This window comes from Gasterosteus aculeatus, chromosome 12 (assembly GCF_964276395.1).
Source record: "Gasterosteus aculeatus chromosome 12, fGasAcu3.hap1.1, whole genome shotgun sequence".
Lineage (NCBI taxonomy): Eukaryota > Metazoa > Chordata > Actinopteri > Perciformes > Gasterosteidae > Gasterosteus > Gasterosteus aculeatus.
In genome coordinates, this window is record NC_135700.1 from 9,448,228 (window position 1) to 9,460,681 (window position 12,454).

Consider the following 12,454-nt stretch of genomic DNA (forward strand, 5'->3'; position numbering starts at 1 on the left):
AAAAGACCCAGGGTGCTTTGCTCTGTCGTGGGCCTATGACATGAAATAAGAATAAAGAAGTGTGCCTTCTACCAATGTGTCGACTGCCAATTGAAAATTTACCTGCCATTACCTTTATCTAAAGAAAAAAAACCCTCGAGGGACAAAAAGATTTTTGGGGACACTGGTGTTTGCAAGAGGATGCACGACATTGGGGACAAATTAAATTTGAATGTGATAAGCTTATAATAGCTTCCACTTAAAAACAAATAATTTACTTGCATACGTGCTCGTCCCTCCAGCTCTGATTAATTCACATTTTTGCATTAGTATTTCTCAATGGTGAAGTTATATGACTTTTAATTACATCCAAGACACTGAGTTAGTTCCTTCTTTCCCACATGAAATTCATAAGCGACATGCAACACCTCTGACGGGATGTGATGAAATCAAGTTCATGATGTGTAGCTTTGTTGTTTCCTTGTTTAGTCGTCTGAATCTCACATCTTAGCAGATCATGTATTTTGAAAACATAAAACCATTTTCTTTTCTTAACAATCAGGTAGCAACCGCCAAAAACAAACTAAAGAACAAACAAAGGGGCCATGACCTTGCTACATAAAACTGATTAACCACCAACCTGCAAGTTTTAATTTCCATTAAAACAAGTTTCTATTAACATCTTCAAACAGAGGAATAGTTCTATCAATCATCTCAAACTGGGAAATGTCACCAGTGAAAATAATGAGTCTTATATTTTCATTAAACTCTATCTTGTCTCTCAAAAAAGTAATTAAAAGTCCATCAAATCTTGTTTGAGGGGTTAGCGCTGGTTAAGTGGTAATGCCAGAGAACATATCAGTAGGACTTCCATCTCTGTGCACCGACATCTGAGGACGTGTGCAGACCAGGAGACGCTTATTTACGGGAGCTGTTCTGTGCAGCAGAAGAGTCTTTAGCACCGATAGTCAAAATTGTCACAAAGTGATCACTAGAATGTGGAGGCACAGTGATCATTCTGCAGCCTCAGTGGCCGAAGCCTGATGACTGACTAACAGAAAAAAAAAAACCTTTTCTGTCTCTGTTGGTTCAAGCCGGGGCTCAAGTCATTGGCAAATTTGAGAATTTACCAATTATTTAGTTGTTACAATTCATCATCAGACAAAGCAGAGGAAAAGCAGCTTTTAGATTTGTTTTTCCTTATTGGATGAATTGTTCTTATAAACTTGCTAAGATCTACTTTTTAAATCCATAACATATGTATTATTTTCACAAGGTGAGCCTCTTACATCAACACTGATGGCAAAAAAATAGTTTAATATGATTTATCAAAGCTTAATTGAAATACAAGTTCAAATAGGGGTTTGAATGTATTCTACTTCTTAGTTTTTGTCAACAAGTTCAATGTAGAGGTCAAAACCAACAGTAGGTCTCTAAAGAGATGTTTTTTGTCCCAAGCGAAAGATCCTATGAGAATCTTTCAAATGACAAGTGACTGTTGGTCGGAGACGGAACATAAAGACCCATTTTAAGCGTCAAAGCTGTAAACTAAACTTCAGTCTGTTTACCATTGTGTATTGTAGCCTGTGTAATGTGTAATCTTCAATGTAAATTTGCTTTTTCAGTAAGAAAAGCATAGCGTAGCCTTGTAAGATGGACAAACGAGATATTCGGAGTAAGTCAGGTATTTTTTTTCACAATTACAGCGTAACAGACCAGCATTGAAGAAAGCCGACACCGTTCTAGAATGTCCTGAACATCCCTCGCAGAATGCGTTTGGGCTGCGGGCCTCAGGCGAGCATTTGAGAGTGGCTGCCATGAGACCTGAGGAACATAAAGTCTGCCTCCTCTCAGTGGCTATTGACAGGGCAGGATATTAAGCTCAGCCGCTTGACTGAGCGAAGTGATTTAGAGGACAGGTTGAGTACAGAGGAGAGAGCACCAGCCCTTTAAAGGGAGGTAAATTAAAAGCATGAAGATTAATGCTTAACCTAGTATCGCCAATTAACATTGAATTAGGTTGTAATAATATCCAGGGGCCCTGTTTTCACCCTAGAAGAACCATTCATTGCAACCGCACGTCATCACAAAAGGTAGGTACAGTATTTCTAAACACATGATGAACACATACTTTGGTAAACTGCTTCTGACTTTTGTTTGAATACTCTTGGAGAGCTGACACCTAACTCAACAAACTAACAAAAAAATGTTATACATCATGACAAATCTGAGGGCAGAACCAATTATTTTCTATACCCACTGTGGATTCCTTAATATATTAAATAGTGTAGTCTCTGCCTTTTGATTTTGATGCAGCCTTATTAAAAACATATATGACGCATCTGAGCATTGGGATTGAAAAATACAGTAATCTGCCGTATTACGCTGCTTGAATTAAGGGATGAAATATCATTCCTAATTGCTACATCCGCAAAATCTATTTAGTTTTGAACTTTGCTAAGACAAATAAAAGGAGCGCACCACCTATGAGGCCAAATGTATCTCTCTGTATGATATCATACAAGTTAAGAAAAGTTGACATATTAAACAGGAAATCCCTGCACTCACAAAGCACGCATTCCTGACCCCAGCCCCAAATTAACCCAATAATCCAACTTCTTGATCACAAATGTTTTATTAAATTTAAGGCGTTTGTAATCCATCCCTCTGCAGCCTTTTAGAGCGTACATATTGAATGGAGCTACAGACCCCACTCCTCTCTCTGTTAGTAGCTTGTACCTTTGAAGAGCACTCCTGTTTGTTTACTCTGGAGTCTCAAATTGGGTATGATGCTCGGTTAGATTTCCATCAGGAGCTGTCTGGAGGTCACTGCGTGAGGCCAACTCGAGTCCTCTGAAGCCCTCAGCTGCCCGTGTTTGGCCGAGCGCCGCTCTGATGCTACTGCGGAAAAAACCTTGGTGGAATATAGCGGGAGTGGAGGAGAAATTGGCAGCTGAACTCTTACTGATTGAAAGGCTAAAATACCTGTTTCCTCCGCTGAGTTCTGAAAATGTTTCATATAGCTAAATTTATTTTTGATGGATTATGAATGAGCGAGCCATATGAATTGCTAAAGGAATTGTTACTTCTACCTGCTTAAATACCTTCTTAAATCATGTCATACAATGATCAATATCCTAAAGAATAATATGTTCCATCAGCAGGACAAAAATGAAATAAATAATGGGCAAGAAGGTGAATGATCATCGTATGACATGTACTGTACATGTCCTTCTGATAACTTTGTTTGTATTCAGTTTGACGGAGAATAATTATGGGATTGAGATTTTGTTTTGGGTGCGTCATACTAGGCTAAGTGGTGTCAGCGGTCTTATAACCTGTTTTCTTTACAAATGGTTTGATTAATTACTTTCTGTTTTCCCCTTTATCAGAAATGATACTCGACTGATTTTAATGTAATGATTAAATAAGTCTTTTGCATTCGATATTAACTAACACAAATTGGATTTGCCCACCATTTGTCCCTCTATCGATGGATGTGATGGACCCACATGGTGACTGTGGGTTGTGTGGGTTGGCACGGTTGTTTACTGCTGGCTACATGGCGGGTTTCTTTTTGGCTCCAGGCTGCATGCTCGGTTATTTTCTAATGGAAACCTCCTTTTTTTTCTCTCACCCAGAGGGATTTGGAGAGACTCTAGTACACTACCCGCAGAGTCTCTAAGTGGATATAGGAGTCATTCGTGGGTGAATCAATGACGAACAACAACTTTTATGTGAAGATGTGGGGGAATTAATGAAGGTTACCTGATTGTCAAGGGCAATTTCTTTTTAATTCCATGATGTTTGGGATATTTTATTTTCTTCTGCAGGTACGTGTGTTTCTTCCATCTGATGGATCAAATTGACTTATTTTACTTTTGCTCAGTCAATATAATTTGATGCGGTGAGCAGGTGTGTTCAATAAAATTCCTGTTACAATGGATCCACCCTGAGCAAAAATACGTTAAAATATAATGTGTTCTCTGGTCTGTACATATTGACAAAGAGGACGTCTCTTTCTCTCTTTCACTTCATTCATCATTTTACTAATGTATTCTGATCCAGGCCCATTTCTGAGATATCATTTTTGTACGCTTTTGAAGGATGGAGAAGGAAACATTTCAGTAGGAATCAATGCGTATTTCTCTTCTGTTTCAGTGGCTGCACTGGGATAAGATTTCTGTGATGAAAATCTCTTGGACCATTCAAACCACATATGCCAGACTTTCCCATGTGAAATGAAACACATGAGAATACTTTATTTTACTGCGCTCTGCATGACTGCTCTGGAGTCCGTGGGAGGAGCAGAGTGTCAGCTGCACACCCAGACTCCGGAAAACAATCTCCGTCAGAATTAACCTCTGTTCACATTCATGCTAAGTGACCTCGTCTTTCAGATTTAATAGCATATTACCATCCAAAATATGTAAACCGGTAGCTCCAGTCACTTATGAGCCGTCATCCTCTTCAATTACAAAGAGTCTAAAGACTTGGGAAGGTGTGAAAAACATTAACTAGTGTTGATTAATGTGAATCAAAGCAGTGTCTTTTTTTGTAATTTTTGTTTTTAATACATTTTGAAGTTGCTTAGATGTATATTTCCAATAAGCATAAGCAGCAGTTTTTCTATTGCAGCAATTACAGTTTCTGCGTTGATGTAGAATAATGGTGGGATAACTCTTAAATGATAAACAACAAATACAAGTTGACCCACAGGTTTTCCGTAGGCAACACATACCACGGTTCTGTGTGACCTAATGAACGTACAGTCGTTGATTTATAATACAAAAACAAGTCTGCAACTACACCTTTTATATGGAGAGTAGCTCCATGTCAGGACTTCATCATCACTCAGCATGCGCACACACACTGTTTCTTGTTTACATGCTTTGCTCGTTCGACAAGGTGAGAAGAAAACTAGACTTCTGTTTACCAGGGAAATATATCCCGTAGATATTGTAAAACAACATGGCTCTTTGATGTTTTGCCTGTTGCTGCTGTCTCCTTATGTCACAGCTATTTTCGCGACTAAGCAGCTCTAAAGATTTTGAGAACTGCCTCTTAGAGAAAATCCTATTTCAAAGTACAGTATGAACACGTAATGTGGAAAAAGTCCAGGTGATGATGGAAAAATATGAACATTAGAAATATAAATTCAACAATGCTTTACACATTTGTGTTTAGCTCCATGTATATTTTTTGTAATCGAAGCTAATATTCCACATTTGTATTTTTGGGCAGGAATGACTTCAGTAATAATTTAGTACTATTAAAGACCTTTAAGTGCTTCTCAAGCCATTTATGGTTACCTAACTTTATCCATAAGATTATAGACAACAAAATAAAATATACTCAATTCTACCACTCCCAGTCGGGTTGTGTGTAAAGCGTCACCATTATAAACAAGGACATTGAAAATAAAAGATTATTTTGTAGCAGTCAGGGCCCTAAAACCTCCCTACAGATTCTTAAGGCCGGCGCATGCTTCTGCGTCTGCGTCGTTGCATCGACGCACTCGTTTCAATTCATGCTTCTAAAAGTCTTGCGTGTGTTGCAGAGCAATTCACCGCCAGAACAACAGGTCGGAGTAACGTGTTTTTGTTAAAGACGACCTAGAGAGTCACGTCTATTTATTTATTTGTTTATTGATTTATCATAGACTTTATTGCCCCGTGCATCGCCACTGCTGCTTTTCATCGCGGACACATTTGTCCCGTATTTTCCTCCACAACTTTGTGCACCTCTCGACCGGCAAACTGGCGTCCATGAATCCAACCCGCTTCTACAACCCGCCAATGACGGATTGTATAAGCGGTCATATTTATGCATTTCTTCCAACAAAAGTTCTTCAATCTGATCCGTTCTCTCGTAAACATTCTTCGTTTTAATAATGGCGGTATCGGGCTATGAAAGCGGAAACGTGAGACTCCGTAAAGGACGTAGTTAGCGGACCAATCGCAGCCTGGTGCGCTGCGGGAGGCAAGGCGCAAGCGACGCAAGCCTAGAGAAATGGCTCACACGCAAGGACGCAAGGAGGTGTGAAAAGGCACACAAGGGACACGCAAGGGGGTCTTGCGTCTCCGTCGCTCTGAAAACACAGAAGCATAAACTAGGCTTTACTGGAGTAGCAAAGGCATGGATTCATTTTTGTCCCAAAACTGAGCTCTCTGACCCGTCTTTGAGGGGCTCATTCTCAGTGAATGAAAACACATGCAATGAGAGATTATAATAATATTATGTCCCCGGCGCAAACACATTCTACAGCACAACCACTCATTTGTGTTATTTTAAATACCACAGGACAAAATGGCATTTCCATATCATACATCAAGTCGACAGACAGAAACTGAGCAAACTCAAATTAGCTTGAACCCATTAGGCACATTATTTGTGTAACACCACTCTTACTCTCAAAGACACAAACGCTGCCAAAACCACTCTGCCAAAGCCAGTCTGGCATCACTTGCCCAAACCCGTTTTCCACTATGCAGCTGCAAAAAGGTGAATCAATCGCAAAAGACAAACTCACTTGTCAATATATCTGTTTGTCTTTGGGGAGTCCACACAGGCATTCTACCATCCACTTACAGCTGTACTTTAGATCACAAACAGATACTTCTTGAAAGGTTTTTTTAATCTTTTCGAAGGACAGCACAGCCAGTGTAGCAATTATAGAGAAAGTGTACTGATAATGCTGAGCATATGAATATAACTTCCACTAGGCTTAGTGAGTCATCCCGCCTTCAGCTGTCTGACAGGCAGGACCCCACAAGTTACAGTCGGTGGATCCATCTTTTCTGCTAATACACTGGATACACAGTCAGCTGGAGTGCCTGGTAAATGTCTCTGATTTCACGACTAAAGGAATCTGAAAAAGTAGAGGAAGTAAATGTTGTTTAAGCCCAACAGTAAAAGAAAAGTGCAAGTTTAGTTTTTAATTTAACATATTGGGGGTTGTACATTCTTGTAATATCACAGATGTCACAGAAAGTCCCTTTTGGAGGACAAACACATCCAATCTTAGCCTGGAGTTCTCATGAAGGTTTGTGGGCAGATCCAGTTACATCGAGACACAATCCATGGAATAAAATAAATGAGAGAATAAAATCAATGAGGATCGCTTTCACTGTGGTGTCAATGGACTCAGCAGAGGACAACACGAGCCTATATCTTAATTAGGAGAAATAATGCATATACAGGCACGTTGTATGCATTCAAACAATGACACAAACTGGAAACAGTAGCTGGCTGGAAAACGTGAAAATACAATTTAAATAGCAGCTAAATCTTCGGTGGATTTCTCAACTCAAATCTCTATTGAATGAGTATAGGTGAAACCCTCTATGAGCTGTTGCTATAGGGTTCATCACTGCAATCAAGTCGTAAATATTCTTTCCGTGCCCTTGTACCCTGCATAAGCCTCTCTTACGACCATAGTTTTGCTGCCAATTTAAAAACAAGTATTTGCTCAGCTGGAGCAGGTGCAATAAGAGGGGCCCACTGCTTTGAGAAGAACTACCTATGCTCATATATATATAAATATATCTACACGAGTTATATAGATACAAAAAGTAATGTCCCATTTAATATAGGCTTCAACCTCTAGAAAGTGTTGCTATTGGTTTATGGGAAAAGCTGATGTAGTCTGTGCCCCGCTGAAAAAAGCCACTATCCACAAGCAGACAATCTCGTTCACAAACAGGGGATGCCACGAGTAAATGACGCTAACGGGAACAGACCTTGTCATGGTTAACACGGCCTTGTGTGGAGGAGAAATATCTAACAGCGCTGCTATTGCAGAACAGCGCAGCCGTCAATTCCGTACACAATGTTCCTCATGCTGCCTCACTAATCAGAGATGATCTGATTAAAGGACTATTGTTGGAAATGTCGATGGCGAAACCGACGGCTACTCTTTTAGTCACGGCGGTTGCCATGGTTGCACACCTGTAGCTGCAGCTTGGAAAAGAAGCATGACACGCTTGCATGCTGGTGCCAACTGACTGACTCTTCTTCACTACGAGCCAAATTGCAAGGAATAGGATGAACTGGATGAAATGTATTCAGAAGAAATCGGCACCAACCGACTGTGACTGGCACATTCTTTCCCATCCAGAGAGGGATGCCAGTGCCGGTGCTGGCGGTGCTGGTGTTTGACACTTGGGCTATCACCACTGCAGCAGCCCGAGGGCCAGATGGGTGGTTGATAGCACTTTAAGGTCAATTTTTGTTACTCTAATGGGAAGCAATTATCTGAGTACGTTGGGCATGCAATGCTATTTGGAAATCATTCTCACTTAAAGAAAGACGATTTTTTCATACAGAAATTTAGATGTTGGCATTGTAATCCCTGTCCTGGATTCTCTCTCTCTCTCTCATCTTTAACCGCTTGAAGACCCCAAAGTACTTGAACTCCTTAGCTTGGGGTGAAGACACATTCCCCACCCGCTCTAGGCCATCCATCGGTTTCCTGTTGAGAACCGTGGCCTTAGATTAGAGGTGCTGATCCTCATCCCGACCGCTTCAGAACTCTGTTGCAAAACGTTGGAGGTGAGAGACCTATCGGCCATCAGGACCACATCATCTGCAAAAAGCAGCGATGAGATCCACAGCACCCCCGACTACACCTCGATATCCTATAATAAGGTGCAGCTCTGGCGAAGGCACCGGAAACAACTCTGATTTACTGCAGAGCACCCGAACGCAGCTCTCGTTTTGGGCGCACAGGGATTAGATAACCCCAAGATCGAGCCCCCTCTCCCCGTACTCCTGCAGGAACTCCCACATGATCTCATACGCCTTCTCCAGGTCCACAAAACCCGTGTAGACTGGGTGAGCATACTCCCAGGTCCCTCCATGATCCTTGAAAGCGGAAAGAGCCGTGATACCACGTTGTTCCGCTTCAATCCGTGGTTCGACTAGATTGGGAATGATAAGGACTGTAATACGTAATTCAAATTGGCTGAATTCATCATTCAAAACATTGAGTAAAGTTGACTTTTTTCAGTGCGTATCTTAAAAGGCAAACAGGCTATAAAGAAGGAGCGTTGCTTTTGCAATCCTTTGATTCTAGTATTTTAAGTGTGATGAGGAATAGTTACGGATAAGATAACATGATTAACTGATGAACCATACTTTCTTGTTCATATTTATAAATAGTGTGTTTTCATTTGTGATTTATCAGGAACAGATGCTTTCACAATCAAGACTAAATGACTGTAAATGTAATGCTATGTTTGGTGCCATTAGCTGGTGTTGATGGACTGTTAGCTTTCTCCAATCACAAAACAGGCACAAGCAGCTGCTAATTGTACCCTAAACTGTCAGCGTTATTTTTCACACGGTGCGTTCATGCTACAGAGTAGATTCGCTATAGTGTTTTTTTTAATGCCACAAAACAATATAACTAAACTAATGATATTCTAATGCTTAACAGTTTCTACCATTTGTAGTAAATTGCGGCTTAAGTTAGAGGACTTCTGCTCATGCATTTTGTTTTTATTTTTGGAAAACCATAAAAAACCCTTTGAACTCTTTATAGGAAGTACTGCTCTCATTAAAGATGAGGGGCAGTGTGCCCAACTGTGGGTAAAAAGATATGATCGGAAGATCAATGTTGGTTTTCGGCTTAAAAAGGACTCAATTAAAACTTGCTAATAGTTTTGGCCATGAAGAGCTGAATAATTAGAAATGCCGTTGATCATGGTGCAGGTACTGCAGGTACTGTGTGAATAACAGCATGTGTCCTCCCGCTCTGAGGGTATTTTAACAAGGCGCTGAAGAAAGAAAAATGATAATGATGTGCCTGTCGCGATGCAGAGCTTTGTAACTTTGTCACGATGGCAGGTGACTGATGGTTTGGTGTCACCCATCGGCCAAACGATGAATTCTTTGCCTGATCATTCAAACAAACACACAAGCCCACACACATCTACACACACACACACACGACTAGTAATGTCTAAATCCGTCAACACAGGTTCAAGCACGTAAATCATATCCATGCTCACGTTTATACTCATTGTTCACACACAAGTCTGTCTTCCATTTGCAGTCGGAAAGCTTTGCAGTCCTTAAAGCAACCTTTAAAAACTATAAACTACTTTACTGTGAATGCAGCTTTGACATGTATGACCCAGATGCTGTAACTATTCTGGAAATATGTGAAATTTAGGCTAAATAAAAGTATTCACCAAGGATTTAATTATTTTAATGTTCACAGGTTTTATAAATAAATACTGCAGTGGCACATTAATCAGAAGTCCTTGTAAAACCTGCAGTGTGATACTCAAATCTTCATATTGAGGTTGTTGGTATTGATACGTAAGTACACTGGATACATACGTTTAAAATCTGTTTTCTTGATTTGTTTAGTATTATACTTTATTTAATAAATTCCTGTTGTTCTTTTAAAAAATCCTCTGATAAATCATGTTTTAGTGGCCAAGATTTTTTCATCAAGTGCAAAATCTTGATCCAAGGTATTTAATTGAATATATTTAGCTTTTACTATTTAGCAAGATTTCACTGTATGTAACACTGCATATACACTGTAAATATAATATGAATGAATTAACCTTTTCCTCAAAAATCTCTCTTCGAAAATAGAGATGTTGCAACAGTCCTCAACTAAGCAAGAATGAGGCAACTGTTTAAGTTAAAGGAAGAAAATCATCTGGTTTTACTTTTTTACTTAAATTTTGCATTCCACTCATTTTTTAATAAAAACACCCCAAAAAGTGGTTACATAAATGTCCCAGATTCAACCGGATTTATAAAAAGATTATAGACTTTTATTAGAACTCAACTTGTCCCTTGCTGTTGAAGATTATAATGAAATAAAAAGCCTTGACTTCCGTTTCTATTGAGGTCTTACAAATCAATGGACTCAAAAGGGGCATTTAAGTATGACCACAGATAAATTTCATTGAGGGTTCATTAAAATGTAACGCTGTGCTCTCCAATTCAACCGTCACTAATGAGTGATGATTTGAAGGGATGACAATGACAGACTGTGTATGGGCTCAATCCATACATTTCTATAATTCATAGATTTGCTCCACTGGCGAGAACTGACTTGCGATACGTCTCTGAAAGGTAAATCAATATTTCTTTTACAGAATGAATACAAAACTTCAGTGGATATCTTTTACATTTCCAATTATGATACACATTGCCTTTTAAAAACCTAAAAACAATGCACAAGTTAAAAATCCCCCCTTTTCTCAACACCCCATACATTTTTATATTTAACTAGATTCATGATTGTGTTGCAACAACAGGTTTTTGCCATTACTGTCAAGCAGACCGTCCCTTTGCGGCAAGAGATTTGCGTCTCCTCAAAAGAACAAGACACTAACTTTTTAACACATGTCATGAAGCTGTGAGACATCTCATTCAGCACATGGGGGCCTGTGTTGATCTGAGACTGCACGCTATCAGAAAGAACAAGCAGTGCGTCATCTGATGGTTTCTCAAATGACAGACCTGTCACGAAACAGCCAAAAGCTCAGAACAGCGTTCACTTGACACACCGTCTTCAGGGACGTCTGAAAAAAAATGTCACCCTGTTATAAAAAAAATAAATAAGAAAAAAAACAGTTAGCGTGGGTGTGAGGATGGGATATAACAAATAAAGCATTGGCCTACAAAAGTAGCACGCTCTATGTGGCTCCTTGGTATCCATTCAACAGGAGGGCTTACAGCATCCAGCTACTTACAGCCTCTGCAAAGTGCTATATTACTCACCGAGCTCAGCTGGAAACACTATAGAAAATATGTTTTCCTAGGATCTGCTCTCTTTTATCAATCCCAAGCAGCAGGGGCCGGGGCTCTGAGCGCTACGCAATGGTTCCGGCTACAGCAAACAACATTTCAGAAGGAACGGTTTCACAAATAAGATTTCAGTTTTGTCTCTGGTAAATCCTTTAAAGCGGAATCTAACGCACCCCAACCTGCTGAATTCCCACTGACACTATTCAAAGACACCGCCTTTGGAAAGAAAACACGCACACAGGCAGTAGGTCAGACAGGCACACGCAAATACAAAGACAAACGAGGAATCTTCAGAATCTTTAACTCTTACCGATGAAGAGGTTCCACTCGGCATCTAGGTCCGCCTGGTTCGCTAAGCAGCCCCTCATGACGTTGTGACAGTAGTTGTGGCAGGGTTTCAGTCCCGGCATGCTGCGACAGTACGGGCAGTACAGCATCTTGGTCAAAGCTCTGACGCATGCCGGGATTACATTCACCTAGGAAGCAAAGAGAAGTTCCTACAGTTAGGTTTTCCATGTGTCCCAAACATTGTGAGGTTTTCCAAAGGAAACCGAGCATCAGCAGCATCAATAGCAGGGATGTTATTCCCAATTGAAAGTTCTGCCGCTGTGAGAGTTGGACGCATTTCAACTTTTGACAAAGATTGCCACAGTACATCACGTCCTCCGAAGCCTGAAATGTGAAAACCCCACCAGAT

General features: G+C 40.2%; 1 protein-coding gene across 3 annotated transcripts in view; it reads right to left on the reverse strand.

The window, feature by feature from the left end:
- gpc6a (glypican 6a) overlaps positions 1 to 12,454 on the reverse strand; it is a 100,676-nt gene that overhangs the window by 25,389 nt on the left and 62,833 nt on the right. For all 3 annotated transcript variants that reach the window (XM_040164557.2, XM_040164547.2, XM_040164564.2), the window contains exon 4: positions 12,068 to 12,233. In XM_040164557.2, the coding sequence (XP_040020491.2) occupies positions 12,068 to 12,233 (166 nt within the window). The remainder of the gene's footprint in view (positions 1 to 12,067; positions 12,234 to 12,454) is intronic.